The sequence below is a fragment of the Hibiscus syriacus genome, unplaced genomic scaffold (genome assembly GCF_006381635.1).
Source record: "Hibiscus syriacus cultivar Baekdansim isolate YM2019G1 unplaced genomic scaffold, ASM638163v2 tig00112988_pilon, whole genome shotgun sequence".
Lineage (NCBI taxonomy): Eukaryota > Viridiplantae > Streptophyta > Magnoliopsida > Malvales > Malvaceae > Hibiscus > Hibiscus syriacus.
Window position 1 is genome coordinate 1,613,003 of NW_024063432.1, and position 27,290 is coordinate 1,640,292.

Consider the following 27,290-nt stretch of genomic DNA (forward strand, 5'->3'; position numbering starts at 1 on the left):
TAAAAATAAGAACATTCTATTTTAGTAATGATTCCACTCGATATGTTTTATATTTAAAACTCAAAATATAGATTTCCGATCTTTTTTTACAGCATCGTTCTTACTCTAGAAACTTACACGCACTCTACACAATACATCATGAGAGGATTACTCTACCAAGCTCCCGGAAACAAGGAGGTGACGGTAGAGGCTCAGAGCAACTCAGTTCCATATACAAACTACCAACCATATTATTATTATGAATCAAAGAAACTTTTTTTTTCTATTGTAAAAGCTCTTAACGTAATCTAAAGGTTCTCAAAACCTGATGATGATGATGATGATGATGATGATGGGTGCCCATTGTTTCCCTCTCCTCGTCCTCTCTCTTCCTCTTGGGTATAGCTAAAGAAGACACTGCTTTTGCTGCTAAAACCTTCTTCACGAGCACCTTCCACTTTGCATCATCGTCCATTTTCTGCCGATGTGCTTTCACTTTGAATTGCCTGTCAACAACACAACATTGTTTTCATGTTTTGTCGGGCAAATGAAAATAAAAGATGGGGGCCTCTTAGGACCCACCACTAGGCTGATGTTTTTTATAAAGGCGAAAGGGGTTTGCACTTTGCAGTAGATTTTATTTATTATTTTTGTTTTTATTTTATTTTTACGTAAAATTAATCTTAAAATTATTTAATTGTATCATTTTATATCATAATATTAATTTAAATCTCTAAATTCTAAACCTTAAATTGTATCCCATAACCCTTCAACTTCTAAACTATAAATCTTAAACATTAATAAATATTTTTAACATCGAAGCAATTAAATAATTTTAATAATTAAATTAATACGAAAATACGATATAAACGAAAATGATAAATTAAATTTATTAATAATAAGAGTGATCCTAGATGGGGACTTTTAGGACCCACCAGTAGGCTGATATTTTTTTGTTATTAGAGCATGAGATGGATGAAGGTGGCACTTGGCAGCAACCCTTTTGTTGTTATTTATTATGGGGACAAGTAAAAATCTCCATGACTCTTTATCTTGTGTTAGATTGATTACCAAAAATATCTAAAGAAGAAGATAAAAAAAGAACAATTTCATGGCGGATGGAAGTTGCCAAGACAAGCACGAAACTCGAATGAGAGAACTTCAAACCCTAACCCGAAAAGTAGAATCCTAAAAGTTGCCCAGTTCTTATCCTATCTAAATTAATTGAACCTGCTAACTACCAAATAGCAATAAAAAAATACATGTATTTAGGACATTCATAGGTAGTTCAATTACTCCATCCAAAGACAAATGACATTATCAACAAAATAGTGGGTAAATTATAAATTTTACCACTTTACTTTCTTTTTACTCTTATTTTAGTCATTAAAATTAAAAAAAAGCGTTCACTTAGATTTTTATTTATTCTTATTTTAGTCACTCCATCACTAAATACTTAATGATGGGGCATATCCTTCTAAATTTCAATGGTGGGGAGGTGTGAGAGTAAGTGAATTGTATATCTTGAATTCAAACTGGTTAAATGGTGAAAATTATAGATTAGAGTGGTATTGGATTTCACGAGTTCTATGTTTTGGGTTGAATTTCACAAATTTTAAAGTGAGATAAAATAGAAAAGGAGAAGTGATCTGGATGATAGGTGAATGTCATGTCTTCAATTTTTTAATAACCAAACTAAGAAAAAAGAGAATTGATTGATGAAATTTATAATTTAGTCTAAAATAAAAATAGTTGGTTTTTAATGTTTACCTGCAAAGTGGAACCCTGCAAGAATCTGGGTGATCACAAATGGAGGAATGGAGTCGAAGAAGCTGCCACATTCGCTTGCAGCGAGAGCACCCTCCACCGTTGACCCTTCTCTTGCACAAAGCGAAATGCTTTATCAACAGCTGAACCCCGTGGCACGTCGCGTACTTGTTGCAGGGACCCGGTTTCTTAGCTGGTTTCACGTCGTACGGTCCCACGGTGGTGCACCCTTCCGTGCATATGTGCTGCAAACACTCCATTGCCTCGCTTAGCTGTAAATACAAGCTCTGTGCTTCCCTGTGCCGCCTTATTCTCTTCTTTCTCTGCAACATTATATCGAACACTCAGAACCCAATTTTACAAATAACAAAATCATTAACGTTAGCTGATTTTTTATTTTTATTTACCGTTTCAGCTTCATCGATGAACTGAAGAATCTGGAGCTCGAGCCAGGGATCATGATCCTGCATGAAACTCCAACCTTCGGTTTGCTCGACAGATTTGAAATGGGCGGCGATGTATTTCATGCACTTGAGGTAAAGATCGGGAGCGTCGCAGAGCCTGGCGAGTTGGAGGACGTCCACCGCATTCTCCGCCGTCAGCCGTTGACTGACTCCCCTGCTGCACCGCTGCTTAAGCGGCGGGACTGAGTAAACATGCGACAACGCTAGCAGATGAATCCCATACTTCGCCAGTTGCTCTTCATCGCACCTATTGCAAAACCATTTACCTCAATTCAACTCCGGCACTAAAACCAAAACCCAAAAAAAAATCTGAAACGTAAACGAAACCGCATCCTCAAAATTTGGAGAAACATTACCAACACGATTAGCCACGTGGCACTTTCTTAAAACTCATATGTATAATAATAATATTATGATGATAAACGCCGTATAATTTTACTAATCAGAGTCAGTGGTGGATTATCGATCGTCATATCACGTGGAAAACAAGGAAGAAATGAACGGCGGAGATCATTCAGAAAAACAAAGACCGTGGAAAATCGAAAGGCTTATTATACAAATTTCTGCCCAAATCGGTACCTAAACTTTTATTTGTCTCAATATAGTACCTAAACAAAGATTCTAAACTTTAATTAGGTATCAATTTAGGAAAAATTTTGTCAAATTCATACACCAATTTGTATAATAAGTCAAATCAAAATGCTTCAAGTTAAAGCCTCCAACCTGGAAGAGTAGAGGTATTCAACAAAAGCAGAAACGGCGTCGCATGGAACACCGAGAATCGGGATGACTCGTTCGGATCTCCGGTGCTTACGTGGCCTCTCGATTATATTTTCCAGCACCGGCGACGCCATTGCCTTTTTTTATAAAAGAAGAAGAAGAAGAGAAATCAGATCCGAGCAAAACGAAGAAGAAGAAAAATTTTGAAATCTAAAACGCTGAGCTGAGAGAGGATTACCAATATGCCGGTGTGAGCGGGGATGCGGAGGCCACCGGAGGTAAGGATGTGGACATCGGGCTCCGGTAAGTGAGATGCGGAGGAAACGGCGGAGATGACGGCGGAGGAAGCTGAGCTGTAATTGTTGTGTTCCATTTAAAGAGGAATTGAAGAAAGTTGCGCTGGCTATGTCTTAACAGAGGTTGTTGCCAATGACGGGTGGGACTCGAAATTTATAGAAAATGAGCTAGAAAAGCAAAGAGATGAACAATCCGACGTGTCATCATGCGTGAAGAAAATATTATTATGCGGAATGTTCCCACGCGCTTCATGATTTTACTTTTTTTTAATGTAATTTTAAAGATTAATTTACATATTATTTATAATAATATTATATTAAATAAAAATACTTTAATTAACTTTTTCAGCTTTAATTACTGACTAATAAAAAATATAAGCCCTAAAGCTTAATTTGAATTCAATGTATAGATTTAACAGGTATTAATCATTTGACAATAAATATTTTTTTTGCAAGTGTCATGTTCGAACATATGACCTCTAAGAATAACAGTCATCTTTTTAATAAGATAGGTGGCTTGATTCGTGTATGATTTATTTGGAGATTTATAATTTCTTTCATTGATTGATTAAAATCATGTTTGTTGTGATTTTTCAAACGCACTTTTAGTTAAAATGTTTTAACTGAAAAATCAATGTCAAACGGGTAAAAAATTAGAAAAAAAATGATGTAGAAACAATGTTTTCAAACCAACCGTAAAAGCTAGGATTTGTAGCTTTTTTATTTTCAACTTTGTGCTTGGGAGAAAATTATAATTTTACTCTTATTAATGCATATGCTCCGCTCAATTATGTATTTACATTTTATTTTAACAATTTAATATTAACATCTTTAAAATAATTTAAGTGATATATTTTATATATCATAGTATTAATAAGTGTAAATATAATTTAAATTTTATATTTTTAGTTTACAATATAATGTCTATAATAAACATTTTATATTTTTAAACTCATTTTTTAACAACAATCACAAACAATTAATTTTTAAATTGTACTTTTAAATATCACTTTTAAAAGTTCTTTTGTACAATACTTTTAAAAGTTATTTTCTACGGAACTTTTAAAAGACACTTTCTAAAATTCCTGCTAAACTAACCCCGAAACAAATGTCCATTCATGCAGAGCAAGTAAATTTGGTCGGGTGGCCATTTTTTTTATCTTTGTTCTATTATATTCCTTTAAATTATGAGTTTTAGAAATACTAAGAGCACTCTTATTCTTTCCCTAGAGTCTTATGTCTCCCTCCACCCTATATAGTGTTAGGATTATATTTAAAATTTATCAAATATATATATATATATATATATATTTATGCAGTGTTATTACTTGTTAGTGTCATAATCTATCTAATTCATGTTTACATTAGTGTTAAATATGTAATTTATACATATTTTTAGAGTTTTATTCTTATAAATTTTAGGGTAAATTATGCATTTAATACATAAATTATCAGTTTTAGCCCGTTTTCATATATGAACTTTCAGTTTTTTTAAAATCATACATAATGTTTAGTTTTAATTTCATTTTAGTATTATGTCGTTTAAAACTCAACTTGTTTAGTACCTAAACTATCATTTTTTGTTCGTTTTAATACCTAAACTTAAAAAAATAAACATTTAACGTTAAATTTTGAACGGGAGTGTTAAAATGAAACAAAAACTAAAAAACGTTTTGATAACGTGTACTAAAATGAAACAAAAACTAAACTTCAAGTATGATTTTAAAAAATATGAAAGTTTATATACTAAAACAGACCAAATTAATAATTTAGGTACTAAACACATAATTCACCCTAATTTTTATTAAAATATTTTTAACAATAAAATATACATACACAATCATTTTTGTGTATCTATCATATCTTTCTTCTTCTAATTGGTGTTACTCTTTTGAAAATAATTTTATTATAAAAGAAGTATTGTTTGAGTTTTATCCTTTTTTTAATGTATATATATAAAAATTTTGTGTTCATTTTAAAAACAATGTTCATTTTATGAATAGATATGTTAAAAAATTGATGATAATTTAAGCCAGACGTTAACATTTTAACATGTATGATAAAATATGATCCTACAATCTCAAACGATTATCAAATCTCAGTCGACAAGTTAATGTCAAACTCAAATTGTCATTAATTTTTTTTAAAAATGATGAATTTGGAACACAATGAATTTTCCGATAACCATTTTGTAACTTTTAATAGTCGAGGGACTCAACAAAGCAACATCTTATAATTGAGAGATCATTTTATAACTTTTAATAGTTTAGGGACCCAATAAAGTAGTATTCTATAGTTGAGGGAACATTTGTGTACTTTACCCTAAAAATAAATATCTAACTTTTACCGTACGACTTTTCTAAGCCAACTTGGCAAAGGATAAAACGACACCGAAGGGACAGGTAATTCTAAAAGAGCCGGTTTTGTAATAAGATGGCTTTTGGTGAGCCGAGGAGTCCAAGTCAATTTGACGTGGCACTCGTTGTAATCCAATCACTTGATCTTCCACGTGTCAATAACGCACCGGTTAAGCATATATACTACAAATGACGTGTTAGAATAAGGTCCAATGGTTTTAATAACCAATAAAAAATAAACACGTGTTGATCCAAGGTTGATTGGAAACCGACACCGTTTTTGTAAAAAAATTGAGCAAGCTACGGTGGTCCGCCGCGCTTGCAGATAATAATGCCTCTAATGGGTATTGTTGAACTTATATTATTACCAAATTTGATTAATGAATTAAGATTTGTTTATTTATCGTCGAAGGATATACTGGTAATATTACTTTAAATTAATATTTGAATAATAAAATTTATTGAATATTTATTTATGATTTATTAGATTTTAGTTTACTAGTGATATAACCGGAAGACTTAAAATATTATGTATAAAAATTAAGAGAAAATGATCTTTTGGGAAAATTATGGTAATTGTCAATGACTTTGGGCTAGTTTTTGGGTCAAAATGGAAAATATTAAAGTTACATAGATTAAATTAAGGGGGAAAAAATATGAACACAAGTTATGCCCTAGGGTTAGGATCTACTTACACAGTGTAAAACTCTTTAGTTTTACACAAATTTAGAACCGTTGGATGTGTAAAAACAAATTACTGAGATCGACTCATTGTTTTTTTTTTCTAGTAAATATCTGCACGTTTCCTATTTTTTTATCTCAACTATTTGTTTTCACTCATCAACTGTCCTAAATTTGTGTAAAACTAAAAGAGTTTTACATTGTGTAATATATATATGCTCACCAAATAAGTTACATAGATTAATATTGCACGAACCAAATTACTTTCACGGTTAAAGAAATGGTTGTTATTCTCAGAATTTTCGGCTCGAGCACCAGCAACTATAGCATGAGTGACTGAACGTTCATATCAAGTAGTTAAGAGTATTTAAAATATAATACTTTGTAATCATATTAGCTTAACAAAAGAAACCAATAATTAAATAATATGAGATTTTGTGGTGCAAAGATACAAAACACCCTTATAATTTACTTAATATACAAAGATGAAACTATCATATTTTAATTGTGTTAGCTTTAAATAAATTTTCAATAATTTTTTAAAAGGATTTATACTAATTTTTTTTAAAATGAACATTTTTTATTTAATTAATATGATTTTTTTAATTTAATTCGACTTAATTAAATAATCACCTCTATAGTTATAATACTTTACCATAAACATGCACCTTTTAATTTATAAACATTTCCATTTGGAAATACGGATGGGCATAGGTCGAGTTGAGTCGGATTTTTGATTAACTCGATTTGACTTAAAAATTTCATCATTCATCCGACTTGACCCTGATCTGAAAAATACACTTTCCATCTGACTCGAACCTGATAATAAATTTTTAATTTAGAGATGGAAAACTATTAGAAGTTATGATTATTGAGAAAACATCTAAAGATCGATTTGTTGGAAGTACTCTATATATCGAATTGATTGAAATGACCAAAATACTCTTAAGACCTAAAGAAAAGGATGTCGCTTGATAAATTTTGGAAACATCGAAAAACCTAAGTGTGGCCTAAAGGTTATGGAGTACAACCTAAGTATACTGACCACCCTTATTACTATTACAATATCATAAAGGAATATAATCAAAATACATGTTCGTCCCTTCGACATCCATTTAATGATGATTTTGATGGTGATTAGTTCAACTATTGTAGTAAGTATTAAGAAGTGAATATTCTGAAGGATATCGACCCGAATGATTGGTGAGTATCGTGATGTTGAGATATGTTTAATTTGCTTTGACTCGAAATCTTGATAATTCAATATAAAGCCTAAATTATGTAAATCGTAGTTTTACCTTTACTGCGTTAAACCACTAAGAATTCTTCAAGAAACGTAATGCTAAAAATGTCCTTAATGGACTAAGTAATGAAATCACTCTTGTTACATTCAAATCTTAAATAATTTTGGTGAAGGTGCATGAAATACCTTTCTACTACCCCCAAAATCCTAAATGCTCTCGAAGCATCAATTTCTAAATGCCTGATTATATCCATAATTGAACCCTTTTAGTAGGAACCTCATTTTTAAAATTTGATCAACCCGTAGAAGTTTGTGTTTCTATTCCTGATAATCATCGCGTGCCTCCAAAAAGATATTTGAATCCTCTAGTGTGTTCCTTATGCACATAACTATTTTATATGATTTTTAAAAATATTACTCTGATATTTGAAATAAAACATGGTTTTTGATATATAGTTTCTAATACTAGATACATATGGCTCTCGATTCTGATATTACTATTTACTGTTTAACATGTTTTATATTGGGGCACTACATAGGATTTGTTATGAAGTTCTGCAGGTTCAACTCCGATCAAGCTGATAAATCCTTATGGACCTAAGGCGACCCTTGGGTGGGCTCTAGGGCCTAATGGGCCTAGTGCTAAGACTTTATGAACCCTAAGATAATCCCTTAGGGTGACTCATTTACTTTATGCTTATGGCAAGTCCTTATGGACCAGGGGGCACTCCCTTTAAGTGACTCTTATGCTTCGGCTAGGGTAAATCCTTGTGGACCCAATGTGTTCCTTTAGGTTGGTTCCTACGTCCAATGGGCCTAGGGTAAGTCCCTATGGATGCAATTATTGTGAACTGCATATCACTGTTCGAGTGGAGGGTATTACAGTGATTTTAAAAATATGTTTTTTAAAATAAACTACTATTACTTTTTTTAAACTATGTTTATATTTATTTCTGGTTCTGCGGGAACACACTAGACACCCATTTTTGATCTTCTGAATCTATCTCTCTAAACGCTTCCTTTGGACTGTAGGTTTCTCATATATTACATGAAGAATTAATTAAATAAATCTCAGCTCATCACGAAAACCTGAAGATGTGGGAATCAATAAGAAAATTGTATGTTTTACCATTTTTCTGCTTGTCTTTTAACATCATCTGGTAGTTTTGCATTACTGTGTTTTCCCAAAACCCACTCTGTTACTCACCATTTAAGGTTAAAGAATCGATTCTGTGCGGTATCAAATTAGCATGAGAGTTCATTCGGCGTTGCTGTAGAGTACGGTACCCGTACAATTAAGGGGCATGCATGTCACATTTTGTTATACTAAGTCTGAACTTGTATGATACAATGTATGAATTAATTTTGTTTTGATATATGAATGATTTTCTGAACTTGTATTCATTTATAAATTATTTTACGCTTTTTTAAATGGTTTAAGAAAAATTTTAATTTTTTTTTGATATTTTCTGAATTTTCTGAATTTTAAACCCTAATGTGACACATCAGATCAAATCGGATATCAGTATGGTGGGTGTTACATCACCCTACTATTCTTTATGTTTCAAACTCGTTCTTTTTTGTTAAAAAATGAGGCATTCTAAGGTTAACATTAACATACTGATTGTGATATGATAAAATTTGATCCCATAATTTCAAACGACTATCATATTCCAGTCATCATGTTAACGTCAAACTTAGACAATATCGAATTTTTAAACGAAAAAGGTCGAGTTTGAAACATAATGAATAATTGAATAATTATTTTGTAACTTTTAATAGTCGAATGACTTAACAAAGCAACACTATATAGTCAGATAATCAGTTTATAACTTTTAATAGTCGAGAGACTTAATAAAATAAAATCCAATAGATGATGGACCATTTATATACTTTACCCTAAAAATAAATATATTTAATTTTACTCGATTTAAATTTTCTAAATTCGACTTTAGAACTTTGAAATAAAATTAGAATGTAAAATTAAATCCATCAACCTCACTAATGAAAACGTCAATTTTTCATACATTAAAATCTTTAAATGATTTTACAAATTATTAAAACTCGACAAATTTTAGTTTTTGCATGAAATTACACAATACAATTATGTCTAACCACCAAATTAATGTCCTTCTAATTCAATTTATAGTAAATTACACATATAGTCCCTTGATTATAGGGCATTACTTTTTTTAGTCATCAATTATTAAAAGTTACAAAATGATCCTCTAATTATACTCTGGTATTTTGTTGAGTCCTCTTACTAAATATTACAAATGATCATTCCACTATTTATATGTTCCAAACTTGTCATTTTTTGTTAAAAAATTGACGATCTGAGTTGTACATTAATATGCTGGTTAGAATATGATAAAATATATTTTAATGATATCTACTATCTACTGATATTGACGTTGCTTTAAAGAACTAGCTCGATGACATAATGTAAACGAAGTTCGATCCACAAAATACAACACGAATGATTTTGAGACTAGATTTTATCAAGTCCCATTTAATATGTTAATGTCCACGGTCGTCATTTTTTAACAAAATGAGTTAATTATATAAGAGGTCTCTAGATTAGGACTATTTCATATTGGTCTCCAACTCTGAAAAATATTTTATTTCAATCCTACATTATCAATGTAATTTCAAACAAATTCTTTTGTCAACATCATATTTTCCTTCCATTAATAACACGATTAAAATGATTATTTTGTAGTATTTTAGTCACGACGTTTCATTTTAGGACAGTAAGACCCCTATTTTTGAAGTTGTAACCATTTATTAACTATCAGTTTCCATTCACATAGGGATCTTTTTGTCTCGAAATGAAATATTAGAGGACAAAATATTAAAAAAATTGATACCAAAATAATCGTTTTAGTAAACATTAGAGGGCTAATTTTGACATTAAATTATGTGAACTTTCCTACTCAAATCAGTTCAAAACTACTTGGAATTGTCTATTTACATTGTCTATTGTGTCGACAATGTTTAGTGTCATTTTTTTCATGGTTCCCACAATGGATTTATGGGAGAGAGAAAGATAAAAAGATAGAAGAAAGTCCTTGATGCTGTTCTAAGAGCAACGGGCCGAGGTTGTTAAAAAAAAATTACGAACTCGGTTATCATATTCGATAAATTTTGACCTTAAACTCCGTCAACAACGAGAGTATTTCTTACACTTGAGAGCACCGGCATCGGTTGTTATCGTGGCAATGTGTGACGAAGGCCTGGCACCCAAGCTAGAGGCCTGGGCGTAACTCGATGAAACACCGGCGCCCGATGGCGTGAACCATTCACCATTAGGTTGCCTTTCGATCTCCAATTCCACGGCTTCCATTCGCTCTCCGTTGCATCTTCATGCTTGGTCACCTCTTTGCTGAATATGTTATTTGGTGCAGTGAATCTATTGCCCTAGCTATTGATGGTTGATTAGCACTCCCTCCTATAGCATACATTTCCCAGCGGGTGTAGTCATTGTTCACCACATGGAAATAACCATGTCTACACCTGAAAATGCGAACTATACAATTACGGTCGATTCGGGTTTGTGTTCGTGTTCGGGTTCGGGTTCGAATAAATATACGACTAGTTTTATGTTACCTTGGCATTCTTTGGACAAGCCCTTCACTAAAGTGATTAAAAGCTATAGTGACCTGCATGTTCTTGTCTCGAGTGTAGGAATCACTGTGCCCTAACAACATGACCTTATCATGGCGACTCATGTACTTGTTTGAGATGGTGATTGCAGTGGACCCATAAATGGCATCAATCAGTCCATCCTTGCAATTTGATAGAGTTGCGATCCACCCAAATGTGGCTGCTGCCGAAGATGGAAATCCCGTTGCCGTCCGATGAATAGCACTCCCTCCTTGTTTGCAATCATGAATGTTCAATCCATGGATGATGATGTTGGTGACAACTGGATGGTAATGCACGGACCCCTGGTGATGTGAACATCGGCGCCTCGACCGTCGACCGTCTTGAAAGAGTTCATGATGAGTTCTTCTTTCAATTTTATGGTCATATCGCGACCGAAAACGATCCACAATGGTTCCTCTTGGATCACGGCGTGTCTTAAAGTTCAGGGTTTAGGGTTTACAGGGTCATTGTCGCTGGAATCGATGACAATGTATAGTTTACCATCTCTTCCGCCGATGACATTCTTTCCGAACCCGAATCGCACAATTGGGCAGCCTTCGTCGGTTCTTCCACTAGTGGGGGTCACATTTCCAGCAGTCTTCTATAGGGTTGCCAGTGCCACAAGAGGCATGTCTAAGGTTCCTCCTATACAAATTAATGGCCCTGCCAAAAACAAAACAATAACATAACATACGTGAACAAGGCGAAGCCATTTTTTTACCTGTAAAGATCTTGAACTACGAGTTTGGGGTCTTTAACTGGGGAAGAGGAAATGAAAGGAAGCGAGGTGAAGAAGAAGAACAGAGAAAGTGAAGAAATTGCCATTTTTGTTGTTGTTGGGAGAGGTGAATCTGAGAGAGGAAAGGGTGACCTATAAAAGGACTAAATGCATACTTCAATGTCCTGATTAACCTATACATGTGGGACCGATCAGCTTCCTGATTTCACGTTTTGGCCGTTAAGTAATGCCCTCAACACAACTGCCCCAAAACAGCAAAAAGAGTTACCCCTAGAGTCTTGCTATCCCCTAGTGGTAGGGGAACCAAACCCCAAAAACAAAAAGACACACTAAAAGACTCGATTAAGGTAACCTATGAACTAACATAAGTGATTAAAGGGATGTATATTTTTTCTAGGGTCTAGAGATTTCAAGTTCGAATATATGTGTTGTTAATGATTAAGAAAGATTATGATTATATACAATCTTATAATCTTCAATTCACCACTATACGTGACCATAGACATTAGTATCAGATACAAATATATATTTAACACGGATATATTTGAAACATAAAGAAAGAAGTTACCACTAGAGAATGAGGGTGGTATTACAGTGGAAGCTTTTTACCATATGAAGATTCAATTTCTCAGTCTTGGAGGTTGGTTTCTCAAATCCCAGTGTCCATAACAGTATTGCAAGGCACAATCAATGTTTCAACAAATATTCTACAACCTATACTGGGCCGAGAACATGATCGAATCAAGTTAGTCGAGCTAATGAGTCTTATGTTATTTAGATTTTATATAAAAGCTTTTTGAATCGAATTTTATAAATTTCAAGTTAACAAGATAACCTTTCTAAGTATACATTTAAATTTAATTATAATTATTTATAATAATATAATATAAATTTATTTTAATTTGAACAAAATTTTCTAATAATATAAGATATACATATATGTTTCATTATATTCTTTTTTACATGTGTAATTTTTTTGTAATGTTAATAAATTAAATATCATTTAAAATTATAAAATATATTTATAATGTTATTTTTAGAAAGAGATTTTGAGGATAAAGCATCGATGAGATTATAAAGAAATCATGAAATTGATAGGAATGAACAATTTGCAAAAAAAAAAAAAATTACAGTCGGAGGACCAAATTGAAAAAACTAAGAACTTAGTTGTTAAAGTAGTAATTTAAGTTAAAATACATAGCTATTTTATACTTAAAGGAGAGTACAGTTCAATTCTAATAAAATGGACTTGAAACAAAAATCATACAAAATTGAAGGATAAATTAAAAAAATATTTCATAAAAGGAAATAGAAATACATAATTGATTAAAATTGATTTAAAATAAGAGAGAAATTGAAGAAATAAAGAAATTCGGGACTAAATCATAAAACAATTAAAGTACTCAACTAAAGATCAAAACTACATCATTTTGAAATTCAGTTTTTCGAATTGGTAAAATCTGACCTCGAGTTGAACTCGAAAACAAAACTCAGTTTTCGAATTGATAAAATCTGGCCTCGAGTTGAACTCGAAAACCGACTCACTAGTTCGACTTAACTTAATAACTCAAAATTACAAAAAAAAAATAGTTTTTTTCGAATTGAATAGAGTTTTATTCAACCATAATCCACACCGTTGACCTGCAACTCTGAAAAACGACTTACAAATTCTAAAACAACTATGAGTGATCAACTCAAGGGCTTCATACTACGAAAAATATCAAAAAGCCACATTTGAGAACGATTCTGCCTGATGATTCTCCTTGCACCTTCCCAGTGAATGCCTAAACATCCTTGCCATAGCAACACTTCATTCAAAAGTTGAAAACTTGACTACAGAATATCAGTGGAACAAAGAATACATGTAAACCGACGCGATTGAGATCGGGTACGAAGAGTGGACCTCTACTCGAGAGCCTTGCATTACGAAATATATCAGACAACAACAACATTCGAGAAAAGTTTTGCCTCGTATACTCTAGTTGCTGTTTCCTCGTGAATGTCTGGACATCCCTGTCATAGCAACACAACGGGATATCAGTGATTCAAAGTACATTCGGAACATCCTAGACGACATTTGAGATGATGATTGTGCAGATATACAAACTGAACCAAAGACAATGTTTGAGATTCAACACTACAAATGAACAACAACTCGAGACCATCATGCTAGGAAAAATATCAGAAAGCAACAATAGTTGAGATCGACTTTGCCAGATATCAACTTCTGGCTCTTTTCCTGTGAACATCTAAACATCTGTACCACATCGACATCCGGTTTCATTCGGAAGTTGATAATTTGACAATTATCAGTGTCACAAAGAACACAAGCAGATCAAAGCAACTCAGATTTGTATAAACAATCGACATCAACTCAGCCCCTCAAAATATGAAAAAAAGATATCAGAAACACCAACATTTGAGAATAATTTTGCCTATAATATAAACTTCTTGCTCTTTCCTAGTGAACAACTAAACATCCTTTCCATAGCACAAGACATTTCATTCAAAAGTCAATGATTCAACAACAGAATATCAGTGTCATGCAGAATGTATGAAAACCAAAGAGAGAGATCTGAATCATGAATGGACATCAGCTCAACTGTGGAGAAAACAACAATAAATGAGAATCATTTTGCCTCATACACCCTTCTTACTCTTTTCCGGTGAACATCTAAACATCCTTACCAAAGCAACCCTCGTTTCATTCAAAATTCGATAATTGACAACAGAAATATCATTGTCACAATGAATATATGCGAATCAAAGCAAGAGAGATTCGTATAAACAAATGACATCAACTCAAGCCCCTCAAATTATGAAAAAAGTATCAGAAAACACTAACATCTGAGAATGATTTTGCCTTATATGAACTTCTTGCTCGTTCCTAGGGAACTAATCATCCTTTCCATAACACCAGACATTTCATCCAAAAGTCATGATTCAACAACAGAATATCAGTGTAGATCCATATCATGAATGGACATCAGCTCAAGACACTCGAGAAAACAATAATAAATGAGAATCATTTTGCCTAATATACTCTTCTTTTTCTTTCCTAGTGAAAAACCAAACCATCCTTACCAAAGAATCACTCATTTCATTCAAAAATTGATAATCGACAACAGAATATCATTGTCACAATGAATATATGTAAATCAAAGTGAGTGAGAAACGTGTAAATAATCGAAATCAACTCAAGACCCTCAGATTACTAAAAGCATCAGAAAACAACATTTGAGAATGATTTGCCTTGTATAATCTTCTTGCACTTTCCCAGTGAATATCTAAACATCTTTACCATAACAACACTCATTTCATTCAAAAGTTGACAATTTAGACAATCAAGTAAACTCCCAACACAAGAAAATAAGCAAAGCTTATGTTAATTGTGTGTTTTTAATCCAGCTAATTATTGCCAAAAGACATCAAATTCATCAATTCAAGATTTGTCCATCAACTAATTCCAAAATCTTTCAAAAAAATCAAAGGAAAATAATACAACATCCCCATCATAGAGAAAGCCTATGTCTTTCTTCTCAGACGCTTCCTCAGCTTCTTGTACTTGTGCTTGTTCATCTTCTTCTTCCTCTTCTTCTTCACACTATCAGCCCAAAGTTTTCCGGCATCATCTTCGGTCTCCGTTGTCCCCTCCTCGATCTCCATTGCCATTAATGGATCAAACCCAATTGAGCCAATGGGATTCAACAAATACCCAAATGGGAAATTGGGGTAAAACTTCAAAGGTTGAGTAAAAATAACATCTTTTAGGGGTTTGGGATTGAGGAAAAAACTTGGGTCGTTGAAGGAATCTGGTTTGGTTAATGAAACATGGTGGGGAATAAGTGAAGGACTGACTGTAGGGAGTTGTTGGGATTTCAAAGAGACGATGAGCCTTTGAGTGGATTTGTTCTTGAAGAGTTTATGCATAAGATTCGCCATTTTCGTGAAGAATAATGGTGAAAGAATTGAGCTTTAAACTGGAAAAAATTGGGGATAGGGATGCATAAGTTAGCTTTATTGATGGCTGGTTCGATGCGGTGGTGAAAAAGGGTTTTGAGGAGGAAGGCGCTTCAGACTTTATGGGTTTCCAAGGTTTAGTGAGACTCAAACCTGTTCTTAAAACGATGCCGTTTACTAAAAAAAATCATTACCTAGCATTCGTATCTAATTTATTATGAATTAAATATAAAATAAGTGTACAAATTATTGCGCTTATCACGAATATAAATTTAATTTGTTTTATGAATGATTTTAATGCATAACAATACAAACGTTATTACTTTATCGTTAATTATGTTAATTTATTCCGTTAATGCATCACAATATGATAATTTTAAAATTTATTTTTTAAAAGATATTAAATATATTACTTATTTTATAAAAAACGGTATTTTTTTCTTAAATTACAAAAAAATCGTAAAATCTTTAAAATACCTAAATATTAACCCTAATCCATTTTCATTTACCTTTTCGTCCACAATCAACACCTTTGACGTAGTCCCTTCTATCCTCCTAGTCATACGTCGCCGTAGTTGTAGCCAATTAACTGCCAAAATCGCATGGGATCACGATTTTCATCATAGGGTTCGCAGGGTATAAAATGTTAATTCATCGTTGACCGGTCGTCAAGCGATCACGATTTCATAGGGATTTTGGTTGTCGGGGGAGGTAATGTCATGTGAAGCTTCGTCGACAGAAAAGATGTAGTTGGCTTGGGTTTAGGGTTAAAATGATTTTTTTTAAAAGTTTTGAGGTTATTTCAATATTTTTGTGTCTTTTAAATATAATTTTATTTTTTAAAATTTTAAATAAAACTTTTAAAATTAATAGGTTGTGACACGTGCCTTTTAACGGAGGTAATTAATATCATTAACAATCCAGACACCTAAAATGATAACGTTTGTTATATCAGGCACAAAAATCATTCAAAAAATAATTTAAACACATATTCATGAAAAACGTAATACTTTTGGAAATTAGTTATATAATCAAACCATTTATTAATGTGTCAATTGTAATTCATATTACATAGATACATTATAAGTAAATTGTATTAAGATATCTTAAGTAACACGAATCAATCGATTTTAATAATTAAATAATAATTATTTTTTTTAAAGTAGGTATAAGCATTACATGTGTAAGACTATAAAAATTTATTATTAAATGATTAAAAATATTTAAACATATATTACATTATATTTATCCCAAATTTATAGAAAAAAAATATATCCGAATCGACATTTAAGTTCATATGGTTGTGATTTGATGTCTTATCTTTTATAATATTATAGATGTGCATAAGTCGGTCTGATCAGGATTTTAGCTTGCTAAGTTCGATTTAAATTTAAAGAGATTTTATTTAATTTAAATTTATTTTTTTTAATAAAATTTAATCTTATAAAATCAAATTAAATCAAAATTTATTAAATCCGGGTCTTGTGTCGGTCCATAATTACTTAACAAGATTACCCTAAACTTTGGGCTACAATAGAATTGAGGCCCAAAAGTTATGGTATCCATGCAGAAAAGATGAGCTGATTCGGTGGGCAACAGTCATGACCAAGAGAGCAGAGGTGGAGACGACAAGTGTATTTATTAATGGACGAAAGTGAGAGAAAGGGCGAGAAAGTCATTGAAAATGGAATAAAGAAAAAGAAATCCAAAAAAATGATGAATCTATCCACAGTAATAGCGTATGGATGCCGCTATTGTACGCCACCAATAAAGCAACTCTTAAGCTACACTACCTTCCTCAATCCTCGTCATCACCATCACCATCTTCAACCTCGCCCTCTCTCCTTTAACAATCTCAAGCTCCCTAACTTCAGCCTTCTCCTCACGGGTAACTGTCTCTTCTTCAGGATGGAGGTACCCCTTTTTTTCATGTTTTCTTTCTGGGTTTCTTTTCTTCTCTTTGATCATGTTTGTTTCCTTACTTGATCTTTGGTTTTGGGTTCTCCAGAAATGATGAATTTGTTGTTGTTTTAGTGAAATTTTTATGGTAAAAGCTTGAATTATAAGGAAAACCTGCTTGTATACTGTGGGGTACTCATAATATGGGAGTGAATCAACATATTGTGCAATTTGATCTTGTTGTGCTGGTCTTTTAGTGAAATTTTTATGGTAAAAGCTTGAATTATAAGGAAAACCTGCTTGTATACTGTGGGGTACTCATAATATGGGGAGTGAATCAACATATTGTGCAATTTGATCTTTGTTGTGCTGGCCTTTTAGTGAAATTTTATGGTAAAAGCTTGAATTATAAGGAAAACCTGCTTGTATACTGTGGGGTACTCATAATATGGGGAGTGAATCAACATATTGTGCAATTTGATCTTTGTTGTGCTGGTCTTTCAAGAAGGTTAGGATTTCAAGCAAGGGACGGAATGTTTATGTGCGAATTTAAGAGGTTATATTAGAAATTTAGGGTCTAAATTGTAAAATTTCATGATCATCAATAGAAAATACAAAGAAAATAATTAAAAATATATGGAGATTTTGGACTTTGGATAGATGAACTCAGCCTGTGACTGCCCAGCTTCTATGTCGGAGGCTGCTTAGTTTTTGTTTTGGACTTACCTTGAGAATTTGAGAGACCCTTATGTTGTTCGGTGTTGTTTCGTTGGATTCGATAGTGATTTTGTGCTTGATTTTTTCTGTCGGATTGTTTGTAGCGCTTTTGGAGTGGAAGTGGGATCAACAAGAACAAACAAATGGTCGAGCATTTGCAGCGTTATGGAGTGATTTCATCGATGAAGGTTGCTGAAGTGATGGAGACTATCGATAGGGCGGTATTTGTACCAGATGGAACATTGGCTTATGTTGATAGTCCGATGCCAATAGGTTACAATGCCACCATTTCCGCACCTCATATGCATGCTACCTGTCTTCAATTATTGGAGGAAAATTTGCAGCCCGGCATGCACGCATTAGATGTTGGCTCAGGTCTCTTTGCATTCCACAATTTTTTTCGATACAATCATGTATTTTCCGAACATCTTCAGTTTCTTTCTTATGTATAACTCGGATGGAATGCTGGAATGCTAAATGTGCTGCATTTACTCTCTCTGGGTAAATCTCACTCTGTCAATGGCCATCAAGAAAGGGGTCGAGTTGCTAGACTCGATGGCATCATCTAGTTCCAGCATTCCAGAAGAGTTCAGTAAATCGATCAGCAGTCCATTCTTTTTTCCTCCTAATTTTTTAAAGACAGGTTTTTATTTTGGTCTTGCATCTGTACTATAGGAACTGGATACTTGACTGCTTGCTTTGCAATAATGGTTGGACCACACGGTCGTGCTGTCGGTGTGGAACATATTCCCGAATTGGTTGCTTCTTCCATACAAAATATCGAAAAAAGTGTTGCAGCTCCATTGTTGAAAGAAGGTTCTCTTTCACTCCATACCGGCGGTATGTACTCAATTACTTGCTATATGCTTTCGGTTTTATCACAATAGCTCGCTGCCTGTTTTGTTGAATGCTTATGACTGATGCTTTGGCCACGTACATTTTATTATAGATGGAAGACAAGGCTGGCCAGAATGTGCACCGTATGATGCCATACATGTCGGGGCAGCAGCACCAGAAATACCTCAGCCTCTCCTTGATCAACTGAAGCCGGGTGGTCGAATGGTAATTCCTGTAGGAAACATGTTCCAAGACTTGAAAGTGGTGGATAAAGATCTGGATGGTTCGATTAGTATCCGAACTGAGACATCGGTCCGGTATGTTCCGTTAACCAGTCGCGATGCTCAGTTGAGGGGTTATTGAGATCGGAAACGTTCATCTCTTATGCAGCTTGTTTGAAAGTCATTAGATATTGATTACCTTATTGTACAGAATATAATGATCAAACATTGCATTTCCCGAATTGCAGATCTTGTGTAAATGTTCCCTTATTTTTGGATAAATTTCCTTATTGGTCACTCTAGTTTCAATTTTGTTCGATTTTGATTATAAAAAATCTGTATTATTTGGTTGAAACGTTAACTTCTTCAAATTTCGGTGATCAAAATTAAACAAAATTATAACAAAAATAGTTTTCTCAAGGGCAAAAAGTGCATAAATAGACTCATCCAAGCAAATCTTTTGAAATTAATGGCAAAAGCTAAAACTAAAATCATCATCTGAAGATCAAAAGAAGCCTCGCCTTGGTCTTTCCTCTGCTACATTCACTCTTATGGCTCTTCCATCCAGGCTCTGCAATAATAATACGAGACGTTACTCGAGCTCGGGTGTAAATTTCGGATAGATACGGATATTAGATTTCATTTGAAATAATACCTGTCCGTCGAGAGCAGCGATGGCATCATTCAATTCGGTCTCTGAGGACATAGTGACAAAACCGAAACCACGTGATCGGCCACTCTCCCTGTCATACACTACACGAGCCTCGACTACCTTACCATGTTCACTGAATACCTGCTCCAGTCGAGCATTATCAACATCCCATGGAAGGTTACCAACATAGAGTCTAAATGCAGTTTCGAAAACACGAGGGGGTCGGTCTAAACGTGATCCTCTAGGAGCAGACTTATTAACAGTCAAGAGCCTTCCATTGAGATCCTGTTTAAAAACACGAAAGCAACAATGACTAAGTACGAGCACCAAAAGCTTCATAGTTAACATTAGTCGACAAAGCAAAGAAAATCGAAAAGAACACTCGGAGATCAATATATACCAAGTCTCTCATTACTTTCCGGACATAAAAAGAAAGTGAAAGACAACTTGAAGCCTAACTCGGGTTATGCAATTAAATCTAAGTGACATCTAGGATATCCGGAATTCGACCCGAATTTAACTTGGCTCTTGCAAGCATCTATTAATGGCTCCCAAATCAAACTAATAAATGCAAAATTTTCACAAGAATCTTTGGTACACAACAACAAATGCATCTAAAAAAAAGTAAAATCGACAACTTTTTGTCGATAAAACGGTCTTGCTGCCATTCCCCATCTGCAACTATTCTATTCATCTATCACACTTTTAATGTATAGTAAATTTGAGACCAAGGGATTACAGGAAAGAGAAAACGAAAACTTCAAGAAATATATTGTTTAGCAACCTAATGAAAATTCACCAGAAGGTCAAAGTTTACCAAAATAAGCTGTCAGTCCCGGTAATTCGACAAAGTTTGAGATTTAGTCCTATATGCTTAAAAGATTGAAAATTAAGTCCTCTTGCTTCTTTGATTTTAAATCCTAATCCAACCATTAGCTTTGCTAATATTATCTTTCAAAATTTGCCAATGTGACATATGATTAACAGAAAATAAGCATGCCAAGTTCGAAATTTTCGGTATCAATGATACTAATTAGAAATTTCGAATTGAGAAAGTAAGAGGTTTAATTTTAGCTTTCCAAGTACAACGAGTAGGTCTCGTACTTAACCGAAATTATCAGCATAAAGCAAATGTAGCAATCTCCCACTAGCATAGCTTATAAAAATTCAACATAATAATGTCAAATACATAATAGTAACCGACATTTGAATCCGAATCCAAGTAACATAAGCTATTCGAATCACAGGTTATGTTTACTCCCAAAGAGAATTCCTCTTGCATGGACAAAGCATTCAATGTTCATTGATATGAAGAAGACAACTTACATAACGATTAAATAGATCAACAGCCTTCTCGGCTTCCTTGATTGAACTCATCGATACGAACCCGAATCCACGGCTTTGCTCAGTTTCTCTATTGTAAATAACCTGCAACCAGAAGGAAACAAAATCATCAACGACAGTTTAAAAGAAGAATTTTCAAGTAGTTTAAAATCAGGGAAAATGAAAATTTCTCTTAGAGACCTCAGCAATTTCAACGGTTCCGGCTTTCTCAAAGAGCATAGCTAAACTCTGACTATCAACATCAAAGGGCAAATTCCCAACGAACAATTTAGCTTCCTCAGGAGGTTCAGAAACCTCTTCTTCTGAATCAACACTTTGTTCTTCAGCTCCCCAGCTTGCTTCAGGCCCATCGCTTTCATCGTTTTCCCATTTGGGTTCCTCTTCTTCACCAATGGCAATGGTGGGGTCATTTTCTTCCCCTTTCTGGGCCCAGTCTGAAGCCTGGGCGACGAAGGGAACTAGGGATGGGAAATGGGTTTTGGATTTGAGGGTCGAAGAGGATGAAGAACGGGAAGATGAGAGGAAAAAATTTATGGGTTTTGGGGGAAAGGGGAGGAGAGTTGAGCGTTTGGAGCGTGAGGTGAAGAGCGAAGGGAGAGAAACGAGGAAACAACAGTCTGCCATGGGAATGGATCTTGTTAAAGAAGACATTTTTGAGTGAAGAATCGGAGAGAGAAGGGAGAATTGAAAGGATAAGGGATGGCAGGCGGGACAGACGAGGAGAGGGTTTATCGCCAAAACTAAACCAGAAGGTGTGATTTATCCTTGGGTAAAGTACACAAATGGCCCCCTACTATATGGTGTCTCTTGTTGAGTCCCTCAATTATTAAAAGCTACAAAGTGATTCACCAATTGTAGGGTGCTGCTTTTCTTAGTCCCTGACTATTAAAAGTTGCAAAATGATCATTCGAATATTGACATGTTCTAAACTCGTCCTATTTTATTTAAAAATTGACTACAATTTAAGATCAACATTAACATGTTGGCTGATATATAATAAAATCTAATATCAAAATCTCAAACGATTATACAACTCAAATGTTTTTTGGATCAGATTTTATCACATCTCACTTAATAGATTAACGTTCAGCTCAGATGATGTTTAAAAAAAGGGGACAAGCTTAAAAAATTATTAATAGTCTGGTGACCATTTTATATTTTTTTATTAATAAATGGACTTAATAAAGTAATATCTTATAATTAAAAAATCATTTTGTAACTTTTAATAGTGAGAGGACTATTTTATAATTGGGCAACTATTTGCACCCTTTATCATTTATTGGAGTAGATGGCTCTCATTGTCGGTTTCGGTGATTTTTAGTAAAAAGTGACCTAATATAGTAGGTGTGATAGTTATTTAACACAATACAACATCAAGTATTTTATTTTTGAGAACTATAACATTTGTTATAGTGACTTGGGATTCGTCATGTAAACATGACGAGTTTCAATAAAATATACTTTTTAATAAACTTATCATTTTGATTTGACAAAAATTTAATAAAAAATATATTTTTAAAATTTTTCACTGATATGATGGGTTTGAATAAAAATATCATTTTAAAAAAACTCACCGTAATGTGGACGTGACAAGTTTGCCATACATTGTTGCATTTATCATATATTCCAAATTAGTTTAAGAGATCATCTACGGGTCAAATTTATTACCCGCCTAACCTATTGGATTGATTTTGTCGTGATTTTTATGGATTTCTTGATGTTCAGTTCAACGATATGATTTAACATTGAAATTCTAATATTTTATGCAATTATGAGGAATATTGACTATAATTAATTATCGATATTTGGTTCATTAATCGTTTATTCTAGATTAGATGTTGTAGAACTGAAGATGATTTTTTTAACCTAATTTATTCACAAACATCATGATTTGAATCTCTGACATTGTTTAAGAGATTTAATGTCTCAAACATACTTTTAGGTAAAAAAATTGTTTTGACCGTAAAATCAATGTCAAATGAGTAAAAAACAATTACGGTAGAAACTATAGTTTCAAACAAACTGCAAAAGTTAGGATTTATAGCTTTTTCATTTTCAACTTTGCGTTTGTAAGCAAATTATAATTTTAACCATACTAATACATGGCTTCACTCAATTATGAATTTACATTTTATTTTAATTATTTAATACTAATATACTTAAAACAATAATTTATTATTTTCAATATTTTATTTTATTTTTAAAAAATAAATAAAATTCATGATTTATATATTAAAATGTTAATAATGAGTTATATAAAATATATTTTTTATTACAATTATTTTTTTATATTTTTATAGTTTAAATTGATATATTTCATATATAATAATAATAATGTTTTGAATTTATTATGCTTTAAATTGATATAATTTATATATAAGTGTAAATATAAATATACATTTTAAATTTACAACATAATATTTATAATACTCATTTTTTTAAACTCACTTTTTTAACAATAATCCCAAACAATTAACTTTTATACTACACTTTTGTACTATACTTTTAAAAATTTATTTTTATGTCACTTTTAAAAATCAGAAACTATACCAATTTAAACCTAAACCAACTGATTATCGAAAAAAAAACTATTCAAAGTTGAATAAAATTAGTTCTTTTCCCTTATTTTTTTGGTTTAATTACTTTTCGGGACATGGTAGTTTTGAAACTAGTGAAATTAAGCTCCAATCCTCTATTTTTATGATTTAATTATCTTTTAGGACCTTATTAATTTCAAAGATAAACAACTTGATTAGCTGACTCTATTCCCATATGTAATGAGGTAAGGGAGAGGTAGGATAGTAGGCTACCCTCAACGCCAAGTTGAGAACAACTTCCATGGAAGATCTCCGTTATGAATTGCCCTCAGTGGGACTCGATCCCACGACCACAAGGTTAAGAGCCTTTCGCTCTACCAACTGAGCTAGATGGACAACTTGATCTCTCCCATAATTTAATCCTAGTTCCGCCCTTGAAACTAACACATAGTTCACATATGATTCTTGAACATAAAATGTTAAGATTTATAAACCCTAAATATCAAGGACAAATCTAGATATATGAGAATGATTAAAATTTACAAACCCTTATCGACCTCATTCATATTTTTCCTCACCACTCGATGCTATTAAAGTATCAACACAGCTTAGGAATCAACACACATAAAAGCCATGAATTATTGCTTTCATTCATTTGTAAAACCTTGCCTTCTATAGCAATAGCCTCAGGCTATTTATACATCATATTAAGAAATATAAAATGAGAAGGAAAGAACGTTAGGACGTTAGAGGAGAGAGAGAGAATTTGTTAAGATAACTCTAACCACCTCACGTACATTGCACATGCATGATCATACGTATAACTAATCCATGCATACATCACACATACTAACATCATACACTGCCATTCCTGTTACTACTTTACTCTGCACCTTTCTAATTCATCATAAACAATAACATTTTCCTTGCAACTTCAAACCTGTAAACTTCTCAACCTTCTCATTTGACTTGCACAATTAGCAACTTTTGTATGTGCTTTACAAACAAGGGTGCAAACAATGGTTTTGTTAAGATGTCTGCAATTTGTTCATATGTAGGAACTTCATGAACTTGTAATTTTCCTGCTGCAATCATCTCTCGAACGAAAAAGAGATCAAGTTCCACATGCTTAAATTTTGAGTGTAGAACAGGATTAACACATACTGCTATTGCACTTAAATTGTCACACCATAGAGTAGGTTTGCCATTAGGAACAATTTGCAATTCACTCAATAAGATTCAATCCATACCATTTCAGCAGTCTCACATGTAACACTTCGATATTCTGCTTCAACTGTTGATCGAGCCACAACCTGTTGTTTTTGAGAGCTCCATTAACTAAATTTCCCCCAAAATAAATGCAAAAACCAGAAGTGGAGCGTCTATCATCCACATCTACTCCCCAACTTACATCAGCAAAACCTGTCAAAGAAAGTCTGGACGACCTCAAGAAACGCAAACCAAAGTCAATTGTCCCTTATAAGTATCACAAGATACGCTTCACAGCCTAAAAATGAGTGTCAAGAGGAGCTTGCATAAATTGACACACACGATTGACAACAAAGGCTATATCTGGATGAGTAATCACAACATACTGTAGAGCTCCAACAATGCTGCAAAATTGAGTGACTTTCTCAATTGGATTTCCTTCCTTAGCTGAAAGTTTGCAGTTTGTAACCATGGGGGTAGGAAGACCATTAGCACTTTCAAATCCATTTCGATGTAACAGTTCATGAATGTACTTTTGCTGGCACAAGACAATATCTCCTGATTCATACTTTACTTCAATTCCTAAGAAGAAGTTTAGAGTGCCCAGATCCTTTTGAGAAAACTTTGCATGCAATTTGTCAATAACAACCTGCACCTCACTTGGATTACTGCCAGTGAGAATTATATCATCAACATATACAAGTACATATAGTAAACACTTCTCACTTTTTCGAATAAAGAGAGAATAGTATGACTTGGCTACCACAAAGCCTTCAGATTCCAGGTAGCTTCTTAAACTGTCAAACCATGCTCGTGGTGCCTGTTTTAAGCCATATATGGCTTTATGCAACTTGCAAACCAGATTAGCATCACCAAACTCAAAACCAGGAGGCTGAGTCATGTAGACTTCTTCTGCTAGCACTCCACTGAGAAAAGCATTATTTATATAAACTTTCCTGAGTTGCCATCCTTTTGACAGGGCTAGTGTTAAGATGACACGAATAGTTACTGGTTTGACAACAAGACTAAAGACTTCATGAAAGTCAATATCTGGTTGTTGAAGAAACCCTTGGCTACCAACCTTGCTTTATATCGAGCAATTGAGCCATCTGCATTCCTCTTGATTCTGAACAACCATTTACAGTGTACTGCCCTTCTGTCACTTGGAAATGACACTAGAGACCATGTTTTATTTTTCAACAAAGCCTCATACTCCTCTTGAACAGTATCCTTCCGATGTAGAATGGCCAAAGCCTGCTTAATACTATATGGTTCTTCATCAATACAGGCAGTGGCTTGAAAAATCTTTGGTTTCGATATACCACTCTTACTCCTTGTTTGCATAGGATGAGTATTTAAGGTAGAGCTACAACCAGCTGTCACATATGTTTGTGGTAATGTTATGCCAATTGAAGCAGTGGTGGAACTTGACCCTGCTTGTCTAGCTCCTTCACTATTCGTTTCATGATCAGAACTGGACCCTACTGAAATTTCTCCTTCACTATTTATTTCATCATCATTTTGACTATCATAAGCTTCTTCATTTTGCACACCAACCATAGGTGAAATAGCATTAGCATTTCCTTGCTGAGTTTGAACCTGTGGAGCAAAAATAATTGGAAATTCCCAAGTTGAAACATATGAATTTACATGTTCCTAATATGTCATCTTACATGCATCATAGGGAAATTTGTTTTCATCAAAAATATCATGCCTCGAAATAAACATCCTCCCATCATCATCAAGACACCTATATTCTTTGTGGGATGGACTATATCCAAGAAAAACACATTACTTGGACCTATACTCAAGCTTGTGATGATTAAATGGTCTCACCAAAGAAAAGCATGCACAACTAAACACTTTTAGCATAGAATAATCAGGAGGTTGATGATGTAAAACCTGAAATGGAGACTTTCCATGGAGCACCTTTGTAGGTAATCAATTTATCAGATACACAGCTGATATGAAAGAATAACTACAAAACTTTAAAGGTAATGAAGCTTGAGACAGTAGTGCC

General features: G+C 33.4%; 3 protein-coding genes and 1 pseudogene across 4 annotated transcripts; 1 reads left to right on the plus strand and 3 right to left on the minus strand.

Moving 5' to 3' along the window:
• Positions 1-221: 221 nt before the first annotated feature.
• Positions 222-3,341, minus strand: LOC120184990 (BTB/POZ and TAZ domain-containing protein 1-like). 2 transcript variants are annotated; one of them, XM_039189327.1, is made up of 5 exons: positions 3,169-3,341; positions 2,934-3,067; positions 2,154-2,457; positions 1,750-2,069; positions 222-485 (listed from the first exon to the last, which is right to left on the minus strand). In XM_039189327.1, the coding sequence occupies exons 1-5, from the start codon at positions 3,301-3,303 to the stop codon at positions 278-280; spliced, it is 1,101 nt and encodes a 366-aa protein (XP_039045258.1). In that variant the 5' UTR covers positions 3,304-3,341; the 3' UTR covers positions 222-277. The 2 variants fall into 2 exon arrangements, with proteins under 2 accessions (XP_039045258.1, XP_039045259.1); XM_039189328.1 differs by lacking the exon at positions 222-485 and adding an exon at positions 1,077-1,308 and having other exon boundaries at positions 1,724-2,069.
• Positions 3,342-10,717: 7,376 nt separating this feature from the next.
• LOC120185115 lies at positions 10,718-11,980 on the minus strand (annotated as a pseudogene).
• Positions 11,981-17,562: 5,582 nt separating this feature from the next.
• On the plus strand, positions 17,563-19,825 carry LOC120185055 (protein-L-isoaspartate O-methyltransferase 1-like). The gene is made up of 4 exons (XM_039189383.1): positions 17,563-17,768; positions 18,575-18,845; positions 19,146-19,310; positions 19,420-19,825. Exons 1-4 carry the CDS (start codon positions 17,568-17,570, stop codon positions 19,668-19,670), a joined length of 888 nt encoding a protein of 295 aa, XP_039045314.1. The 5' UTR covers positions 17,563-17,567; the 3' UTR covers positions 19,671-19,825.
• Positions 19,826-19,890: 65 nt separating this feature from the next.
• On the minus strand, positions 19,891-22,243 carry LOC120185054 (28 kDa ribonucleoprotein, chloroplastic-like). Its single transcript, XM_039189382.1, has 4 exons — positions 21,705-22,243; positions 21,507-21,608; positions 20,184-20,465; positions 19,891-20,099 (listed from the first exon to the last, which is right to left on the minus strand). The coding sequence occupies exons 1-4, from the start codon at positions 22,173-22,175 to the stop codon at positions 20,034-20,036; spliced, it is 921 nt and encodes a 306-aa protein (XP_039045313.1). The 5' UTR covers positions 22,176-22,243; the 3' UTR covers positions 19,891-20,033.
• Positions 22,244-27,290: the final 5,047 nt, after the last annotated feature.